The sequence below is a fragment of the Chiloscyllium punctatum genome, chromosome 12 (genome assembly GCF_047496795.1).
Source record: "Chiloscyllium punctatum isolate Juve2018m chromosome 12, sChiPun1.3, whole genome shotgun sequence".
Classification (NCBI taxonomy): Eukaryota; Metazoa; Chordata; class Chondrichthyes; order Orectolobiformes; family Hemiscylliidae; genus Chiloscyllium; species Chiloscyllium punctatum.
In genome coordinates this window covers 42,508,848-42,531,568 of record NC_092750.1, presented here as the reverse complement: position 1 = coordinate 42,531,568, position 22,721 = coordinate 42,508,848, and the positions used below count along the sequence as shown (strand labels likewise).

At 38.2% G+C, this 22,721-nt stretch overlaps 1 protein-coding gene across 2 annotated transcripts in view; it reads right to left on the bottom strand.

The window, feature by feature from the left end:
• Nucleotides 1-636: 636 nt before the first annotated feature.
• Nucleotides 637-22,721, bottom strand: part of atxn7 (ataxin 7) — a 142,974-nt gene continuing 120,889 nt past the window's right edge. The window contains exons 5-11 of one of the 2 annotated variants that reach the window (XM_072582469.1): nt 22,088-22,359; nt 16,095-16,177; nt 15,253-15,518; nt 8,965-9,160; nt 7,664-7,785; nt 4,679-5,660; nt 637-3,831 (exon numbers count right to left, since the gene is read on the bottom strand). In XM_072582469.1, coding sequence (XP_072438570.1) covers nt 3,814-3,831; nt 4,679-5,660; nt 7,664-7,785; nt 8,965-9,160; nt 15,253-15,518; nt 16,095-16,177; nt 22,088-22,359 — 1,939 coding nt within the window. In that variant the 3' untranslated portion in view covers nt 637-3,813. The remainder of the gene's footprint in view (nt 3,832-4,678; nt 5,661-7,663; nt 7,786-8,964; nt 9,161-15,252; nt 15,519-16,094; nt 16,178-22,087; nt 22,360-22,721) is intronic. The other variant, XM_072582470.1, reaches the window with a different exon arrangement.

The window sequence follows — 22,721 nt, the reverse complement described above, 5'->3', positions numbered from 1 at the left end:
TGCCTTTACTGAAGAAATGCAATGTAAAATTGTTTACAGCCTGTTTAAGTTACCAACATTCCCGACCACTTTTATTAGCAAAAAAAAACTATTAAAACTTTGCAATGACACATTCAGGCTAAAGTCAATAAGAGTATCAAAATATTTGCAGGATGGTCAGTGCTTGTCCTTTTTAATTTCCATTGAAAGGGTAGGTGTATGACAGGAACTCCTACAATGAAATCCACTCAAGAGGAAAACATCTCAAAATATTTAGCCACTAAGTTATAGCCGTAGCTGTTTTCTTGTTTGAGCCAGCTATCAGAACTGTATAGTGGGAGGACTGTTTGTTCACCCTCCTGTAACTGATGGGTCAAGTATATGTACACCTTGAGAGACTTTTTTTCCCACTCAAACATTTTTTTGTAGTCTAAGGTTTAAAAAAATCCCAACACCTCAAGCTGGCATTTTGGTTTGAGGGTGTGGGAGGTTTTTCAAAAGGTTTATTAAATCCTTTATTGCAATGCATTGAAGTGAAAAGTTGGTTTTGTTCTTGGCTTTAAATTTAAATGTGTATTTCTATTCTAAAAACTGGAGTTTGACTAGCTTGATTTGTTTTGATTCTCAAACGATACAAAGAATCAACAACTGCATTTATTATAAATAACAGTATAAATTATTTTTATTTACACAACTTGTTACAAAACAAATAGACTATACATTTTCAAATATCGAAAGATTCTGACCCATGACATTTGTTCATGAATTATACAGCAGGCAACACAAAGTCCAGCTGATACCATAGCGACCAGGTGTGCTTGATTATGCGTACTTCTGAAACTATTCACACTTTACACAGGAGGTTGCTTTTAGAACCAGGCTCAAATAATGAGCAAGGAAAAGATGCTTTGCGATCAGGCTTACATTCACATTTGAGATGTGTAGTGTTCTCTTCACTTATGTTTCTATTGCTTTTGTCTTTGCAATTTTTTTTATTCCTTTCATTAGATAAACCTGAATTAACAGGTCTGAGTGCCTATTTTAAGACAATACTTCTCTCCTATGTTCAGAATATTCATCTCAGCATTTTATCTTAAAATAAATTTTATTTGAATTTGAAGTATTAGTATAGGATCCCATCAAGGATCATTTATATATATTATATAGGAAGACTTACTCCTGAAACATTGCATTTTGTGACTGGATTAATCCACAGAAGTTTAGGAGATACTCTGTGAAATCAAAGATATTTCCTTTCCAAAAGGCACCATCACCTTCAAAATATAACCAGGATGAGAATATTTACATTCTAGTATTAGATACTATGGGTCAAACTCAGAACAATTATTCTAATAAGTCAAGTTATACAGCAATAGTGCTTTAGATCTTTTCACTGTCAAAATTCTTTAAAACTTGATGCTTCCACAAAAGTACAGAAATGTAAAGGCCTTTTTTTGGCTGGTGGTACAACCACATGCATGCATTTTACAATCAGAATTTGAAAGAAATTGGTACATTTAATCATTCCAAATTAATTTAAGGTCTCATTAATGTTTAAATCTTAAGAATCCACAGGTGGAAAAAGCAAGCTCCTAATCAAAAATTGAACATTCAATACTTTATTAAATGCTCAATCTAAACAGTCGTTTTGAAGCAACTATCAGGCACTTTTTAAATTTTGACTAAAAGCTGCAAAATGAAAAGTTAAAAAGCAGTTTTTCAGATGTTGTCATGATTATTAAATTCAATTGTTACAGTGGGAGTTAGGCAACAAATGAACCTTTTATTACAGTGAAATAGTTGAGGCTCTCTCTCTTCCCCTCCCCCCACTTCCAAAAAATAAATCATTTCACTCCCAAATTCCAAAAATGGACAAAAGTTTTTATAAAAAGTGCCCCACAAATCTTATACTGTAGGTTTTTTTTTAAACTATTGGCTGGGCAGTGAATCTCTAAACAATAAGGTACTTGTTATTTATTAATTCCTAAATAAATAAATACCAGATGATTTCAAAATTGTACCAAAACTGGATATAAGAAAATGACCTGTGCAAAAATACATATTTAATATGTACAATTTTAACAAAATATGCATTCTGAAATAGGGATAGTTCCATACGTTTGTATAATCCATTAAACAAAATTCAAAATAAAAAGTACAAAATTTGTGACACTTAGTTTGTTGAAAATTGGGGTAAGAAAACAGAGTTACAATTGATAACTGTCCCAAAGGAACAAGTAAGGTTCAGTAAAAGCCAGTCGTAAAAATATCTACTTGGATGCAGAAGGTGTGCCATTTTATTACAGCAGAAAGGAGCGATTTTATATTAATAGAAGCCTTTGCAACCCAGCAAGGAAATGGCATTATTACTTGGTCACCAACTTAAAATGTTGAGGAATTGCATATGCAACACATGGCTTATTTAATTGTTTTCCTGCCATTTGTTCAATGATTTCAAGAGTAACTAAACACTAGTTTTTCAATTTCTTAAATCTGTCTTTAAAGCATTCATTAGATTCTCCACAAAAATCTATTAAGATTACTGTAACATTGTGTTAGTGTATGCTCACATTCTCCATACTGTACACACATTATTCCTTACATCTAGATTGGGGAGAAAGAGAAAGGTGCAACACGATTGGTGTTGCAAACATTGCTTTCAGCTGATTACCCAATTTGTAGACAAGTAGGGAAAATGTTGAAAAGTGCCCAAATTTTCAATAAAGTGGTCATTTTAAGCATGTTTTGTGGAATTCATTTTGAAATCCCTGATTTTTCACATTCTGACATGAAAACTCAACTGTATCCCTTTTTATTATAATCTATTCCAGAATAGTTGGGATTACGGATATAATCTATTAGTGCAAAAATTGAGGACTACACATAGGCCAAAAGGGGAGGAAGCAGCGTACACTAAAATCATATCATTTTCTTACCATTTTCTAAAGGCAAGACCAAGCTGCAAATGCCACTGAATCCCAGTAGTTTGTACCACACATGGTACAAAATTGATTAATTTAAGCAAACTTGAATACTTTTATTCATAAAGATAAAATTGTTGCATTTATACTCTAAACATGATGCAATTTTCTTTCAGCTCACCAGTCTGCTGTATTTCTAACCAGATAGCAGTTAGAATTTACACACAAAAATCTTAAAATAATCACCATAACAAAACTCTATAGCATTTGCTGGACTTTAACTTCCGATTTGTCATTTTAATTCCACATTTTTTTCTGCTCAAAAAAGCCAAGATTTGCAGATTGAACAAAAATAAAACAGTAACTTCAAAAATAACCTGACAAGTCATCATACTTGGCAACTGTTTAGTTCAATTGTAGACACAGTACACACAAATCTAATGAAAAAATAAATACAACATTTGTTTTGTGTTACAAATTTCCAGTAGATGCCAAAGGTCGTTAAAACAAAAACATCCCATTAACTTAATTTGTCATTATGCTTATGCTTAAACTCTTGGCAGTTCTGTTCAGCAATGCACTCATCAGTGGAAAGTTGTTTAAAAACTGCATCTTTGCATAAATCTCAGATCAGTAGTCATTTTATCACCATACCCAATATTTAATACTGATTTGAACAGCTGCAATGGCCAAATTTTATCTAGATAGCTATGTGAATTCAATTCAAAATATGCCATTACAGAAGCTGGCATTTCCATAAACTTAGCTTTAGAGCCTATTCAATTTTTAAGTTCTGCTAACCACAGTACCTCCAGACCTGAGGAATACAGGAAGTTGAGATAATTCCAAGGCCTCTTAGATGCCTGCTTAAAAAAAATAAAGATGTCCAGTTTCTTCCAGTAGAGCATTGGTACTAGGGTCGGGCCTTTGGCTGCAAAAATAAATAGAAGTTTGTTAACCAAATGTTTATTGTCTTAGAATAATCCATTTTTCTTCGCCTTTTAAAAGAAAACAATTCAAAAGTAGATTCTTGATGCTTTTCTTAAATACAGTTTGCAACAATTACACTCCTCAGGAGCAGCAACTCATTCCTTTTGCCTGCAAAGCCCAACTAAAACCACTTTGAGCCAAGTCAACCAGGTCAAAATATCTGACCTGACAAGAATACTTCCCCTAATAGATAATTTTGATAAATGCATTTCTGTGCAATATAAAGTAAAAACAAAACATAGTAATGAGCAATTAATAACCTCACTAGCTAAACACTATTGCCTCCAGAATCATCACACTGCAACTGTAAATCAATTTGTCAAGTTTCTATATAATTGTAGGCATTACTGAAATTTGCTCCTCTTGAAAAGGATGTATAAATCGTGCTCCCCCAATTTGTCCCGAACATCACTGCTGTACTGCACTGCTTTTGCTAAAGGTGAGGTAGTGTGAGGAAAAGGAATATTTGGTTGATACAGTCCCTTTAACTCATATCAATTTATAAATTTTTAATGCTCTTCACTTATTTCTAACAATTTGTTTACAGTACAGGGTAAATGGCAAATTTACAATTAAATATGACTGAAAAATGCAGACCATCCTTGCTGGATTCCAAGAATTGTAGATTGCTCCAGCAAATAGGTAAACATTACCAGTCCAGAACAGAAACTCATGAAAAAAGCTTCAAGACAGAAACATTTGCACAATCATAATGCAATTTAGTATTTGTTAAACACTTCAGAAAAAAGTACTGCAGTTCACTTTTTCATTTCTCAGGACTGAAATACCTGATGAAGGAGAGTGTTGTTGGAAAGCCCTGGTGTTCCTGGGATCACGTTGGGATGTTTTGAATGAACATTGTTTACCACAGGTGATTTGGCAATCTTGTTCGATTTGTTACCACTATTTATGGTACTTGAACCTGGTGAGCTTTTCCGCTTTTTCCCTTCCAGTTTGTCCAGTGGGGTATGTGGGTGTGAAAAGCCACCATGTAAATTTACAGTCTGTTCATTTGACTGATGAACAAATGGCCCTAGAGAAAGAGTGGAATCACTACTGTTCATAACAACACTCATTCGTTTAATTGATTCTGCAGGAATCCCCATTTGGAGTCCTTTTCCTGATTGGTCATGTTTGAGGCCTGAAGAGTTCATCTTGCTTGTACAATTCAGACTGACGTTGTGCACGCTGCTGTATGATGAGGTGACAGATGAGTAGAAAGAGGTCCCCAAGCTCCCAGAATTCACACAATTTTTCTTCAGAGATTCTGTGGAATGAGTGGAAGAATAATGCAGTGGCAGTGCAGAAATATTTTTTCTTTTCTTTCCAGAACTGCTGCTGTTATTGTTGCTACTGGTGTTGCTATTACTATTACTGCTGGTAGATGACAGATCTTTAGGTTTAAAAGACTTGCTGGGTTTCATTTTTTGAGGTTTATTAAATACGGGTGAAGGAACTGAAGAAAGCCCAGAAGGCATCACAGAAGGTGAAGACACATGTCTAGATTGCATACAATAAGCAGGGTCCATGACGCCCAAGGCAGCAGGGTGAGCATTTAGAGTAGTTGCATACGATAGCACAGATTTACTTTCAATGGGTGACATAAATGGAGAAGAAATCAACACTGGAGGCGCCAAAGATGATGATAACGACGTAGAGGGAATAAAACCTGTAGCACTAACACTGTAATGTGACAGTGTAGAGTTTGTGCTAGTAACATATGGGCTTGACTGTGCTGAAGTAGGGCTTTCCACTGCAGGAGGAATTCTTCTGAAAGAAAAAAAACAAAATTACTTTGCTCAGATAACATTATTCTTTAAGCAAGAAGACTGTGTAACCTTTTGTCATAAAAATATCCATTCTATAACTACTTGAATGATTTCACATATTACTCATTAAGGATAAAACTACACATCTTTAAAAACCATTAAGATTTAGTTCATTTTAATTATCTAGTATCTAATTGAAATTTTAAATTTCACAACTTTGTTGAATTTTAAACTTTAAAAATTAAGAAATCCTTCGACTAAACAAGATATTTAACTTCAGAATTTGTTGTTTTCTTAAAGAAAAATTAATTTCAAAGACAAAGTAACAGTTTCTCACTCTCGCTCCATTCGTATTATCCTCTGTAACCTCCACCAGTCCCACAACCCTCTTAAGATACATTCTAATTCTGATCTCTTGAGGAACGCTCCACCAAAGGGGCTGGTGCCTCCAGCTGCTCAGGCCCTAACTCTGGAATTCCCATCCAATAGCTGTACCTCACTATCCTCTTAAAACCCACTTTAAAACAAGGATAACACCATTTTTTTGGATTTAGGTTTGTTTATACCAGGAAATCATCAGAGTTAAATAAAAACCAGGTATTTAAATTTTAAAGTATCAATCGTCGCTCAGTACTAGGGCTGAGTTCTCAATTGTGGATTCAAGTACCAATATAGACACTCCAGGACATTAATGACCAAAATAATCTTTTAGCTGAAATGTTCAAGAGTTAGTCTTAGAAAAGGAAGCTGTATAAATGGATCGAGTAGCAGTGAGTGACTATTTTGGAGATAGTGATTAAAGTACAGTTCATAAGGCAAAGAAACAAAGATAGAACAGGAGTAAAAGTTTTAAGCTGGGTAAGGCATCTGGAAGAAAGCTGAGAAATCCATATGACAAAACTGGACTGGATACAGCTCAGTGAAGGAGAAAATCAGTGGATGCATTCAAAACGGAGATTCTACAGTTTGCGTAGACATGCCCCTACAAAGCAAAAAGGGTGGCGCCATCAAATCTAAAACTTCCAGGTCATCTAGTAGCATGTAGACAAGTTCAAAAAAAAGTAATAAGCGTAGAGGAGTATAGTAAGTACAGGATAAAGTGAAAAAGGAGATTAGGATACACAAAATAAATTGGCTGGTTAAATTAAAAGGGAATCTAAGGATGCTTTATCAGAGCGAGAGGATGACTAAGGAAAAGATATGCCTATCAGAGATGTAAATGTTAACTTGTGTGCACACAAATGATGTAGACAGGCTTCTGAATTAGTATTTTGTCTCCATCTTCAAAAGCAGACAGATGATTCAAACATTCTAGTTAAAGAGGATAGTGAAATATTAAGATAAAACAAGCATAGTGAGGAGGAAAGTACTGGAGGAACTGACAGTCTTGAAGATGGATGAATCATCAGGGCCAGATGAATTGTAAGGTGATTGGTCGAAAGTTTAGAAGGGATATGAGAAAAAGCTTTCTCACCCAATGGATGGAGTGTGCCTGGAATTTGCAATCCTGTTTAGCAGTTGAGGAGTATGCCCTCAATTCATTTTAAAAGCCTGGACATACACCTGAAGCACTTTAAAATGTAAGGCTCTGGAGAGTTGGATTAGAACGGGTGGCTAGTTCACTCAAGTTGGCACAGATGCGAATGACCTCTTTCTGTGCTAAATTTTTCTATGGCGTTGACCTTAATTAATGGTCTGGCCTAGCCTCTCAAGTGAATAACAAATCTCCGATGCCACTATTCAAAGATGAGCATGGGTTTCCTTCTAGTGCCCCGATCAACAGTATCCTTGAAACAATATGACTCAACCACAATGTCTAGTCACCATCATATTTCGGTCATAAGACCTTGCACTGCACACACTGGCTGCCCTGTTGCCAAACACTGCAATTTTCACTGCAAATCTCTTTTAGCTAATTATGTGTGTAACATTCTGAGCTCACGAAAGGTGCAATAAGTGCAATTTCTTAAAGTGATAATAACCGATCATTTGTTTTATACTTACTTCCACATCTGAGAATTATGATGCTTTTCAAACATAGAGCTAAGTGCACATCGAAAGCGGTCCCATCGCCTGTCAAAGACAAAGCAGCCTCGGCCAACCTGCCGGCTTCCAAAGGTGCAAAGCTAATTTTAAACAAAAAGTCCAGCTATTAGATTCACAAAAAAATCTTATTGGTTATGCATTGCAATTAACATATTAAGCTTAAGTATTGCTGTGTGACTTATTATGTGTTTTGTATCCAGGTGAAGAGTTTCCACTTAAAGGTCAGAGTCATAGAGATGTACAGCATGGATACGGACCCTTCAGTCCAACCTGTCCACGCTGACCAGATATCCCAACCCACTCTAGTCCCACCTGCCAGCACCCAGCCCATATCCTTCCAAACCCTTCCTATTCATATACCCATCCAAATGTCTTTTAAATGTTGCAATTGTACCAGCCTCCACCACATCCTCTGGCAGCTCACTCCATACATGTACCACCCTCTGCATGAAAAAGTTGTCCCTTAGGTCTCTTTTATATCTTTCCCCTCACCCTAAACCTATGCCCTCTAGTTCTGGACTCCCCAACCCCAGGGAAAAGAGTTTGTCTATTTATCCTATCCATGCCCCTCATAATTTTGTTAACCTCTATAAGGTGCCCCCTCAATTACTTATTTTGATAAGTCTTTCCTTCTTCTGGAGTTTCTACTCAAATTCATTTGCAATTCACCAAAATGTTCCATCAGCACAACTTGCCTGTGTTTAAGTAGATTTTTTTTCAATAAAATGTGGGATCTTCATATGATTAAAAATGATAAGTTAGTGGAGTTAAAATAATACAGCTGGAACTGAGTTTTCATACACAATAAAAAGCAGTTTTAATTAGTATTCATTCTCAAGCAGTGTTATCAAATTTCAAAATGACTTAAATGGCTCAAAATAACACCACTTGTTAATTATATTGGGGGTACAGAGTCAGTCAGTGCCTTAGTAAATGTGAAAAAAGACAATTAGAAAGGATTTTTAAAAACTTGCCTTTGGTCTCCATGTGCTCAAAAGAAAATTAACTTTTCATGCATGCTTGAAGGCCTACAAGCTTCTATTTGTTTTTATAAGATAGTTTTTCTTAAAAATTATCTAGCAGTTATACTAATTCCAGGAGAATTGTAAAGATGCCAGCAGAACTACCAGGAATGTGTGAATTCTAAGTAGATACCATAACAGTGGTTTTAAAAGAAAACGAGAAAAGTCAAGAGAGAGTTAACACACAAAAACAAGCTGTTTCCAGTTTAAATTCATTAACAATCTGTTAAAACTTACAGCTGCTGGTCTAGGATGATGTCCAGTATAATGGCAGTCTAGTTTTTCTGCAGATTCCTCTTTATCGTCACATTCTCCCTCATCACTAGACAACCTAGATGCGGAGTCTGATCCCACTAATGAGGGGTGAGATTCACACACCGGTGTGGTGTCAGTAGTGGTATTGCCACTGTGCTGTAATGTACAACCGGCAGGCCTGAGAAAGAAAATCATTTAGTGATCATTGTTGCAATCCAGTCCAGTATACCACATGAGTCTGTGCGTTAGTAGGGGAAAAAAAAGGCATGAAAACCTGATCAGTTTGACAGGATTACAAGTCATGGAAGATTTATTGTATTCAATGCATTAAATCCTCAGAGATGATGTATCTGGGGCAACTACTACATTGTAATAATTGGAGTGTTTTGTTGTGCTCACGCTGTCATGGTAAAGAAGAGATTGCCACTAAAATCCACTACTTTCATCATTGAGCAATACAAAAATATCTCACAATTTGCAGAAGTCAAAGTTTCCAAGGTTAAGAACAAGGAGTAAATTTATTCTTAAATGTAGAAGTCATAATTCCATGCCATTGAACATCACTATATAATACATGCATTATCCTTAATATGTACCATTTTGCTGTACAGAAAAGTATTTAAACTACAGCTTGACAAGTCCCTAGTCCTAAGGGTACAAAATTAGCCTGAGAAATGGTTGATGCATTGGCTTAAATTTTCCAAAGTTCAATTTGGGTAAGGTTCCTTTCGATTGGAAAATAGTCATCGTAACTGCTTTATTTAAAAAGACAGGTAGGCAAAAAGTTGGAAACTGCAGGCCAATTAGCTTAAAGATCAGTCAGAGGGAAAATATTAAAATCTATTAGTAGTAAAGAAGGCGTACAGCATGCTTGCCTTCATTAGTTTGAGGTACTGGATATTAAAAAACAAGTTATGGTATAGCTGTATAAAACTTGCGTTATGCCACATTTGAAATATTGCATGCTGTTCTGGTCACAACGCTACCAGAAGGACATAAGTGCATTGGAGAGGTGGGAGAGAAGGTTTATCAGGATGTTGACTCATCTGGACTGTTTTAGTTATAAGGAGAGGTTGGATAAACTTGGATTGTTTTCACTGGAAAGGCGGAGACTGAGGAGCAACCCGATAGAGGTCTACAAAATTACAAGGGGCACAGATAAGGTGGGTAGTCAGAGGCTTTTTCTCAGGATGGTAAGGATAATTACAGGAGGGCACAGGCTCAAGGTGGGGGGGGAATTTAGCAGAGAAGTGCAGGAAAAAACTTTTCCACACAGAGAATGGTGGGGTGCCTGCAACGCACTGCAGATAGGCCTGGTGGAACAGGCATTTAGGGCATTTCTTGATAGACATACGAACGGGAGGCAAACACAGGAATAGAAACCACATGTTGGCAATAAGTAGTGAGTCTAAATAAGGAATAGGTATCGACACAGATTTGGTGGGCTGAAGGGCCCATTCCTGTTGCATTTAATTGTATTATAGATTATTATTAGAAATATTATAAAATGGCACTTAATCAAGTTCAAGGCAATGAGGTAGAGCCAACATGGTTTTGTCAAAGAGAAAGCACGTTTGACTAATTTATTGTGATTCTTTGAAAAGAAACTTGAGTTGTATACAAAGGCAACCCAGTGAATATTTTGTACTTAGACTTTCAGAAAGCATTTGATAAGGTGCAACATTAAAAGGTTATTGCAGAAAGCAAAGGTCCACGGTATTGGGGGTTACATATTGGCATGGATAAAAGACTGGCTGGCTAATAGAAAGCAGAGAGTAGGAATAAGCGGGCCTTTTTCAGGCTGACTAGATGTCACAAGAAGCATGCCTCAGGGGTTGGTGCTAAAGCCTAGACTCTACAATTTATATATATATATGTGATTTCTATGAAGGGACCACGAAGTATTGATGGTTACATTTCTTGATGACAATGGTAATTGGAAAATGAATTCTGAAGAGGATATAAATAGCACACCAAGGAATATAGACAGGTTAAGTGAACAAGCAATTGGAACATGGGAAATGTGAGAAACTTTCCATTTATGACAGACAGAACAAAAAAAGCTATTATCTAAATGTCAAGAAGTTGTAGAGCTGAGATGCAGAGAGGTCTGGGTGTCCTAGTACATTAATCACAGAAGATTAGCATTTAGGCACAGCATGTAATCAAAGCTAATCAAATATTATAGTTTACTATAAGGGGAATTAAATACAAATGTGGGCATGTTACGCTTCAGGTGAATTGGATATTGGTGTGACTGCATCTGGAGTACTTATGGACTGGCGTTAATATGTTGGAATAAGCTTAGAGAAAGCTTACTGGACTAATACCTGTAATGAGTAGATAGATAGCTTTATCAGGAAAAGCTAGACAAGCGCGTATCCTCTGGGAGTGTAGAAGAGTCTGAGGTGATGTAATTGAAACACAAGATCCTGAGGGGATTTGACAAGGTGGATGACAAAAGGATGTTTACTATCGAGAAAATCTTGAACTAGGGATCATAGTTTAAAAGAGGTAATCTATTTGAGAGAGATGAAAAGACATTTTGTCGATCCCTTGGAGGGCTTTTGAATTCTCTTCCTCCAATAGGCAGTTTTTGCAGAATCTTCAAATATTTTGAAGGCAGAGGTTGATTCTTGATTGCCAAGGGTATGTGAAATTAATCATGGATATGAGGGAATGTACAGTTGAGGGTAAACTCAATTCAGGTATGATCTTACTGAATGGCAGAGCAGGCTTGAAGGGCAAGTGCCTACTCATGTTTCTTGTTTGTATGCTTGTATTTTAAAACAACGGAACATTCAACTTAATTCAGTTGAAAGGTTTTGCATTAGGAAAATTTTCGTCTCATTCTGATGTCAAACATAAGGTACTTAAATGTAATTTTTGTATTATCTGATAATTCTGAATTTTTTTTGAACATTCATTTGTGAGAATCACTGGTTGGCCAGCATTTATTGCCCATTCCTTTCTGCCCTTCAGAAGGTGGTAGTCAGCTGCCATCTTGAACACAGTCCAAATACTTGAGGTGAACCTACAACCCTCTGAGGGAATGCTAGGGTTTTGACCCAGTGATAGTGAAGAAATGGCAATATATTTCCAAGTCAGAATGGTGAGTGGTTTGGAAGGGCAACTTGTAGGTGGTGGTGTTCCTAAGTATCTGCTGCCCATGTCCTTCTAGATGGAAGTGGTCATTGGTTTGGGAGGTGCTGTCTAAGAATCTTGGTGAATTTCTGCAGTACATCTTATGGATAGGTAATAGTCCTGCTACTCTTGAGTGTCAATGGTGGAAGGCATGGATGTGGTGCCAATTCAACCAGGCTGCTTTGATCTTTAATGGTGCCAAGCTTCAAGTGTTGTTTGAGCTGCACCCATCCAGGTAAGTGGGGAGTATTCCATCCCACTCCTGACTTGTAAATGGTGGACAGGCTTTGAGGAGTCAGGAGGTGAGTTACTTGCCACTGCATCTCTGCTCCTCTGACTTGTCCACGTGGTCAGCATTTATGTGGAGAGTCCAATAGAGTTTCAGATCAATGATAACCACCAGGATGTTGATAGTGAGGGGTTCAGTGATATCAAGGGGCAGTGATCAGATTGTCTCTTATTGAAAATGGTCATTGCCTAACAGTTGCGTGTTCTGCATTTTACTAATCACTCATCAACCTAAGCCTGGATATTGTCCTGATGTTGGTGCATTTGATCATTGACTGCGTCAGTATCTAATTGCAAATGGGCAGAACATTGTGCAATCATCAACAGACATCCACAATTCTGACCTTATGATAGAGGGAGGTCATTGCTGAAGCAGTTGATAATTATTGGCCTTAGGACATTACCCTGAGGGACTCCTGCAGAGATGCCCTGGAGCGGAGAGGACTTTCCAGAGACGATATGTCCCTGTTAGGGTGAAGGTGAAGGCTGGTCCATCTAGGGAATGCTGGATGACTAGAGAAATTGAGGCAGTGGTCAAGAAAAAAAAAAAGAGGAAGCATATATCAAGCATACACAGCAGGGATCAAGTGAATTGTTAAAAGAATAAGGGCAGTAGGAGTATACTCAAGAGGGAAAGCAGGAGGGCGAAAAAAAAGGGACATGAGATAGTTTCGGCAAATAGGGTTAAGGAGAATCCAAAGAGGTTCTACAAACACATTAAGTGTGAAAGGGTAACTTGGGAAAGAATTGGGTTCCTTAAAGATCAGCTAGGCCACTTGTGTGTGGAACTGCAGGAGATGGGGGAAGATACTAAACAGGTATTTCGGATGAACGTTTAATGTGGAGAAGGACAAGAAAGCTAGAGAACTCTGGGAAATAAACAGTGATTTCTTGAAAAGTGTCCATATTACAGAGGTGGTGGTGGTACTGGGTGTCTTAAAAAAAATGGATAAATGTGGATAAATTCCTGGAACCTGATCAGGTGACCCCAGAACTTTGTGGGAAGCTAGGGACCATGATTGCTGGACCCCTTACTGAGATATTTGGATAATCGATTACCATGGTCAGAAGGCTGGAGGGTGGCTAACGTGGTGCCACTATTTAAGAAAAGTGAGAAGGAAAAGTTAGGGAACTATAGACTAGTGAGCCTGACATTGGTGGTGGGCAAGTTATTGAGAGAATCCTGAGGGACAGGATTTACATGTATTTGGAAAGGCAAGGACTGATTAGGGACAGTCAACACGGCTTTGTGCGTGGGAAATTATGTCTCACTAACCTGATTCAATATTCTGAAGAGATTACTATGATTGATGACGACAGAGCCATGCATGTTGTCTATAAGGACTTCAAGAAGGTGCGTGACAAGGCTCCACATGGTAACTGGTTAACAAGATTGGATCACATGGAATACAGGGACAGCTAGCCATTTGAATACAAGGGGGCGGCACGGTGGCACAGTGGTTAGCACTGCTGCCTCACAGTGCCAGAGATCCGGGTTCAATTCCCGCCTCAGGCGACTAACTGTGTGGAGTTTGCACGTTCTCCCCGTGTCTGCATGGGTTTCCTCCAGGTGCTCCGGTTTCCTCCCACAGTCCAAAGATGTGCAGGTCAGGTGAATTGGCCATGCTAAATTGCCCGTAGTGTTAGGTAAGGGGTAAAGGTAGCGGTATGGGTGGGTTGCGCTTCGGCGGGGCGGTGTGGACTTGTTGGGCCGAAGGGCCTGTTTCCACACTGTAAGTAATCTAATCTAATCTAATTAGCTTGAAGTAGAAGATAGTGGGTGGTGGTGGAGAGTTACTTTTCAGATTGGAGCCCTGTGACCAGCAGTGTGCCACAAAGATCGGTACTGGGTCAACTGTTTGTCATCATTTTCCATAAATGATTTGGATTTGAATATAGGAGGAATAATTAGTAAGTTTGCAGAGGACACCAAAATTGGTGGTGTCGTGGACAGCAAAGATGACAATCTGAGAGTACAATGGGATCTTGATCAGATGGACCAATGGGTTGAGGAGTGGCAGATGGAGTTTAGTTTAGAGTTAAATGTGAGGGCCTGCATTTCGGTAAGGCAAATCAGGGTAGGACTTGTATACTTAATGGTAAGGTCCTGGGGAGTATTGCTGAACACTTGGGATGCAGGTTCACAGTTCCTCAAAAGTAGAGGATGGTGAAGGCAACATTTAGTATGCTTGTCTTTATTGGTCAGCGCATTCAGTATAGGAGTCCAGAGGTCATGCTGCAGCTGCACAGGACACTATAGTTTGAATGGTGTAAGCTCCAAATTTCAAGTTTCTATTTCCACATTTCTTCAGAGGCACTGCTCTAGTCAGACGTAACCTTTTCGCACCAAATTAGGAGTGAAGGCTCTCACTGGACATACTGATGTCATGACATAGTCTCAGATTTTCAGCTACACCTCATCAAAATAATCCTTTACCCCATTTCAGATGTATTTGTAGTTAAAAGTTTTGAATTAACATTTAATCTTTGCTCCAATGCCTTTCAAAGATCAACTTTTCTCCCAGTTTACTCCCTGACCTTTCACACCTGCAGACTTCAGGACAATTCTGGATTACAACCCTAATTCCAGCACTCAGGCACATTTAGAAAGACAGAATTTTGAGTGGCATACAGGAGTAAATCAAATTTTCTTTGCAGTTATGTCTGAGTTTCACTGACCCAGAATTGCCACTTTTCATTACTTGCCCTATTTAAACAAAATGCTCCAGCAACATTTTTCAGTTGTCATAAGTAGTTGAAACTTTCACTAGTGTTATCCATACTACATGGACTTCAATATTTAAAATGAGCGGAATTAAAGTCAAAAAGTCACCTTACCTTGGAAGACTTGGATTGTGAAGTTTGGTTTTGCCAGACACCATTTGTTTTACATCCGATGTAATATTCCCATGGGAATTCTGATGCAATTCCTGGGAAGTTTTAGATGGTGAGGGATGTGATTCCCTGAGAAGGGGTGCCTGGTGATGATGCTCAGAGATTCGATGAGATTCTTTTTCCCTGGGTTTGTTTTTGTGCTCAGCCAACAAATGGTCAAAATGTTTCCTGCGACCTGGTACTGCTCTCCGTTGGCTCAAGGAATGTGTCTGAAAGTTTCCAAGAATACACAAACGCAGGTGTTACAAGAGCATTTACCTCAACGTTTCTGATAAATGTAACATTAAACTATTCTTACACATAGTAAGCACAATCTAATTTACATTAACTGTTTCATTTTAATGCTCGATACATACATTGTTATCTTAGAAAACAGCTATCAAAATATCAAATACAAATCAGTAAATTTTCACAAGCTGAATAAGTAATCCTTTACTGTCTACAAGGAATACCAAATATTATTTCACATCAACTGCTTTTGCAATAATGTTTCCTCAGGATTTTAATTCAACTCATCTACCAGAGATTTTAGGTCAGTAGGAGAAAAGGAAATTGCTCTAGTAAATTTTGAAATCTTCTCATTTAGCTTTTTTTTGTATTCCCAAATGCTGCTTTGTTTATAAAATTAAAGATGACATGAAATTTTATTAGCAAAACCAACTCAATTATATTTGAAAATTATGCTTTTAGTGGAAGAATAATTATGTTCTCACAAAAGTGACAATGCAAGTCAACCCATCATGGACCTTTAGCAAGGAAACAGCTCAAGTTCAGCAGTAACCTACCTTGCATGTCAAAGATCTTGTACATGGTTTCTTGCTTTCAGGATCGAGAACACCACAGTGTCTGTTTGGGTCAAATTCCCGCTCTAATAAAGCAGAAAATGTTACAAGTGTATACCAATGAAGGCCAAACTCTCCAAATGAGCACTAATATTTAATGACAATCTTCTGCCATTTCCCCATAGCCCTGCACATTATATAAATTGAAACAATCATCTAGTATGTCCTTGAATATCTTAACTGAAACTTTCAGGTGTGCATTTCAGGCTCAAAGCATTCAGGCTGAAAAGAAAATTTCTTCCTAAATTGCTTAGCTTCTTCTGCAAATCACTAAATCTGTGCCCTCTCATTCTCAATCCTTGTATAACATCTAACGGTTCTGAAGGGTCACTGGACCCAAAACTTTAAACTCTACCTTCTCTCCGTAGATGCTACCAGACTTGTGGAATTTCACCAGCAATTTTGTTTTTTGTTTGGATTTCCAGCATCCAGTTTTTTGTTTTGAACAGTTTCTTGCTATCTCCTGCTCTGGCCCATCATGATTGAGGCAGTCTGTCAAGTCTCCTCTTGGCCTCCTCTAAGGAGAAAGTTCCAATTGCTCTAATTTATGTTCACAACTGAAATTTATCATCCCTGTAACTATTTTTGTAAACTTCTTCTGCATTGTGTTCACATTCTTCCTCGTGTGGCATCCACAACTGTAGACAATACACCAGCTGATGTCTTAATCAAAATTCAGCATTATCTCCCCTGCTCTTGTACGGTATCATAAAGCACAAGATAGTGTATGCTTTACTAACCACTCTCTCTACCTTTAATGATTTACATACATATATGTTCTTGTACCCCCTTGCTTTATATTGTGTCTCTTCCTACCAAAATGAATCACTTCACACTTCTACGCATTGAACCTCACTAACCACCAATCTGCCCACAACTCACTTTTATGTCCTTTTGAAGTTCTACTTGAAGTTGTCTCCTTCACAATTTGCATCATTTTTAAATTTTGTACTTTCCACAATCATTGAAATCACACCCTATACACCAAGATTTACAACATTACCAGAACTGCAAGGGATCTAATTCTTATCCCTGAGGAACTCCACCACAAACCACCTTCCAGCACGAAAAACATCTATTAACCATCACTTATTTCCTGTCACTCAGTCAATTTTGTATCAATATTGTTATTGCCCCTTGAATTCTATGAGCTATCACTCATCTGTTGTGTAGAACTGTATCAAATAAATTTTAAAAGTACTATTGATTTTCAGTTTTTGACTAGTTAATGGAGAATAGTTATTGAAAACCAAAATAAAAAAGTATGTGTCAAAAATCTGCTTCCAACCTGACAATATTAATTTTTCCACAAACATTTTGAAAAGAACAACCTTTGTGGGATAAAAATCATTTAACTTATGTCTCTCATGCCAGCTGGAATTGCCAATGATTTGGACATTGTCATCTTCAACCCAAAAGCTGCGGTCACTAACACATTCTCCTCCCTGACCTCAACACAAACGTCAAATCAAATCCACCAACCTCTGTCTCTTGTTGATAAAATACTTATAGTAGCCTTTCAGAATAATTAAAGGATCCATGTGTAGCAACTGCAGTATTCAGTAGCCGATATATTGGTTTCTTTACTGACAGATTTGGGTACATTTTGAAGTTTTACAGTGACTAGTGGTAATCAAACAAAAAGAACATCTCATACAAAAACCAACAACTCTGACACAGGCTAATTGTAACAAAGTTACTATGCCCCAGGAGAATCCGTTTTCTTGGCAGCAGCAATTTGGCTCTTTGCAGTCAGCTCTGCCAGTCAATAAGATCACTGATGATCTGATGACAGCCTCAACTTCATCCACCTGACTGTCCACATGATTCTCCATTCCCTGTCAAACAAAAATGAACTCAACCTCAAACAGCCTTTAAATGTTCTCTTAATTGAAAATGTCTGGGCATTTCAATAGAATCTGCATAATGAATTTACCTAGGCTGATAGCTCATTCTACATATTTTCTACTTTGTACACGAAATTCATGGAGGAAGATCTCAGCCTCTGAGCTAAAACTCTGGGTTAAAGTTCCAGTCTAGAACTTGACACAGAAATGCACTGAAATCCTTTAAAAGCAGCCTATGGCAGGTGCCAAGAACAGGAGAATTTCTCAGTCACTTGAAGAGGAGTGCTGCCTGCAAGCTAGACTGGCACCTGGTTTCCAGTAAATCAAGCTATGGAAGCTGTGTATTCATCCAGCATCGATCTACTCTGATACATTTCAGGTCACTTCACAAATGTACTTATATATTATCTGAATACTTCTTTAAAGGCTAAATGGCTCCTCTCTCTACCAACCTTTCGGTCATTGTGTTCCAGATACTCACCTTCTGGTGAAAAAAAAAACTTTTTCTCTTTTCCCTTGCCTCAATTCATAGCCACTGGTTATTGACCCCTCCATGAAGTAGAAAGTTTCTTCCTATCTGCACCCACAACTTTGTAAGTTTCCAAGTTGCTTCTCTACTCGTCTGAGGAAAAACAACTCATCTTATTTAGGCTGTCTTCCTGGCTGAGTCACTGTAGCCCAAACAACACCCTGGTGAATGTCTACTGCATCTTCTCTAGTGCAATCACATCTTTCCTATAACATAGCAACCAGAGTGAAAAGGAATCCTCCAGCTTGTAGCCCAACCAATCTATTCTTGTATTCAATGCTTCAACTAATAAAGGCATGTATTCCCATTTGCCTTAACCATCCTTTTCACCTGTCCTGTTCAAATATCCATGGGAATACACACCAAGATCCCTCTGATCCTCAGTATTTTCCAGGGTCCAACTATTCATTTTACTCTCCCCTGCCTTCTTGGTCCTTCCAAAATGCATTACCTCTCAATTTTCAGGATTAAACGCCATCTGTCCAGCCTGCCCCATAGTCTCTCAGTCCTAAAGATGTCCTGCTTAATACTTAACATACCAATTTTTATGTCATAGAGTCACAGAGATGTACAGCATGGAAACAGACACTTTGATCCAACTCATCCATGCCAATGTGATGGCCTAAATTAATCTAGTCCTATTTGCTAGCATTTGGCCTATATCCCCCCCAAACCCTTCATATTCATATACCCATTCAGATGCCTTTTCAATGTTGTAATTATAACAGCTTCCACCACCTCCTCTAGCAGTTAATTCCATATATATACCAGCCTCTGCGTGAAAAAGTTGCTCCTTATGTCCCCTTTAAAATCTACCCCCCCCCCAACCTGCAAACTTATCTGTTTCCCTCAATATTTATCATAAACATCCCTATTTTTCCTTACCCAATCTTATACATTCTTCAACAGCCAGGTTTTCATGCACTGGCTGTCCTCCTCACATTTTTGAAGAACATGCTGGCTGCGTACTCTTGCCATTTCCTTTTTGAATAACTCCCACTGCTTGGATGTAAAATTTTCCTACAGGTTGCTCCCAGTTCACTTGTGCCAAACCCATTCTTGTGTTAAAAATCATCCCTTCCCCCTCCCCCACCCCAATTTAGAACCTTCATTCATGGTTCAACTTTGTCCTCTTCCATGACTACCTTAAATCTAATAAATATGATAAGACAAGAAAAAGCCTCCCCGTCTCTAGGCCTAAAACCTCAATAGACAAGCATATACGATTTCAAGAATCAAATGAACTTGCACGTTTCAAGTATTCTCCAAGTTGCTAATACAAAAGCAATGTTATTGAAGAATGTATAAGATTGGGTAAGGAAAAATAGGGAAGTTTATGATAAATATTGAGGGAAACAGATAAGTTTGCGGGGGGGGGGGGCTGGGGGAGGAGATTTTAAAGGGGACACAAGGAGCAACTTTTTCACACAGAGGCTGGTGTATATATGGAATTAACTGCCAGAGGTGGTGGTGGAAGCTGTTATAATTACAACATTTAAAAGGCATCTGAATGGGTATATGAATATGAAGGGTTTGGAGGGATATAGGCCAAATGCTAGCAAATAGGACTAGATTAATTTAGGCCATCATATTGGCATGGATGAGTTGGATCAAAGTGTCTGTTTCCATGCTGTACATCTCTGTGACTCTATGACATAAAAATTGATTTGTTAAGTATTAAGCAGGACATCTTTAGGACTGAGAGACTATGGGGCAGGCTGGACAGATATAGCCACCGAAGAGGAGGAGTTTGTAATTCAGTTTTTTTTTAAAATGAAGCACTGGCTCCAAGCAAAAAAAACCTCAAAAAGCATTGTTGTGAATGAGTGTGGTGAATGGAATACCTTGCCAGCTGTGTCGTCATGAAATGAAGCAGTTTTTGTTTTCTAACCAAAAAGTAGCACATGCCTGTTTCCAGGCCCACTTGAATACTGTTTTTGACCTTGCCATTTACTAAGTGCTTCAGAGTTTTGGGAACGCTACTCCAAAAATTTTCCTTTGATCCTTGAAAAATCTGCCCTCATCTCTCCACCTACTTAAAACTCAGAATCACTTAAGGGCAGAAACATTGATGCGATCACTAGAATTTACCCTGATTCTCACTAGAATTTACCCAAATTCTTGAGATTTGCAAACTTTACATTCTTTCATTTTAGTTTCCTTTTAACTTGTTTCTTTTCTTAAGGTTTTGTCCCACCTGCCCTGGAATTAGATCACACTATATCTGAACAAATTGATCAAACATAATTTAAACCATCCAACTAGATTGCTTATGCACCAAACTTCAGAAATCATGGCTATTCTAGAATGCTGAAGTCATACAGGTTTCGATTTTTCAAAACTTTAACTCAGCAACTAGAACAGAAGTCTTAACAATGGGAGAAAGTGAGGACTGCAGATGCTGGAAAAGCACAGCAGGTCAGGCAGCATCTGAGGAGGGTAATCGACATTTTGGGCATAACCCCTTCATCAGGGATGAGGCTTGTGGGCATGGGAGCTGAGAATTAAATGGGAGTGGGGTGGGGTTGGGGGAAGGTAGTTGTGAATGCAATAGATAGATGAAGGTTGGGGGGGGGGGGGAGAGAGGTGATAGGTCAGAGAGAAGGGTGGAGCAGATAGATGGAGAAGGTCAAGAGGGTGGTACCAAGTTGGAGGCATGGGACTGGGATAATATGAGGGGGGGTGGGGAGGAATGAGGAAACTGGTGAATGCCTCATATCCCACTTTGAGACCCTTCAACCATATGGGATCAATGTAGATTTCACCAGTTTCCTCATTTCCCCTCCCCACAACATTATCCCAGTCTCAAGACTCCAACTCAGCACCACCCTCTTGACCTGTCCATCACCTTTCTCATTATCCACTCCACCCTCCTCTCCAACCTATCACCTTCTCCTCACCTTCATCTATCTATTGCATTCATAGCTACCTTCCCCTAACACCACCCCATTCCCATCTAATTCTCAGCCCCCAGGCCCACAAACCTTATTCCTGATGAAGGGCTTACACCAGAATTGTCAATTCTCCTGCTCCTTGGATGCTGCCTGACCTGCTGAGCTTTTCCAGCACCACACACTCAAGTCTTAACAATGGCACTTCTACCAACCTAACAGGCTATTCCACTGAACTGGATGAACTGAACATTAACTGAACAATGAAATTTCCATTACAATACTTCAAGTTCAAAGAAAAATGATCCTATTGACATGCAATAATTAAATATGTAGCTTTTATTGGATTACACTAACTTTTTATTGTAAAATTCTGTAAAGTCCTGGCTCATCACCCTCCCCTGATTATGATAATTAAGATTTGGTTATTTGTCCTCTAATTCTCTTTAAATGCTGGGTTTTTAAAAAGGAATTGTGGAATAGCACAAAGGCTGCTTCCACTTTGCTCTAATGTTTACTTTAAAAAGCTTCTACCAACAATACAATGTCCTAACTGTTCTCTGCAACATTTTATACAGTCTACAGCTAATGAGTTTAAAAACAAATTATTTGACATCTGAGAGAAGTTACAACAGTTCCTTTGCACCATAAAAGGCTATTTGGACTCACCTGACAGTCGTTTATGAGAAGAGGACTTCTTGATATTTTTAGCATCTTCAAGTTTCTTTTCTGAGGATGAAGGAGTTGACAGAAGATTTTTACCATTGGGTATCTGTCCAGTGGAGGGCAGGGGTGCCTTTGGTATTGTAGGGCAATTAAGGCCAGTTTTTATTGAAGCATTCACAGTGGTGGAATGAACAGGAACTGGCATCATTTTCAATGATGTGCCATCAATCTTCACATTAGGATGCATCTTCTCTGGTCTGACCACTGAAGTCATGCTGCAGAATGATGAGTTTAAATGAAATACTTTGCATCAAAAAAGATAACTATATCCTCCACAATAACTTTTTTCCCAGGAATTAAAAATATTTATAAAATTTCCAAACTCACCTTATAAAAATATGCATACTTTAGCAATACCAATTGTTTGTCAACCTCCTAACCATGGTCGCCATAAATGTTGTCTGAACCAGGAAATACCTTAGCCTGACAACTTCTAAAAGATATGCATCTGTACATAAAGCAACTGAGTCTATAAATGAACATCTGTACTTTTGGACAGTTGCACACAAATCCACTTCCCTTTTAAATCACTCACCACTCACTCCACCTATCTACTTCAGTGGTAGCTTGGGCAACA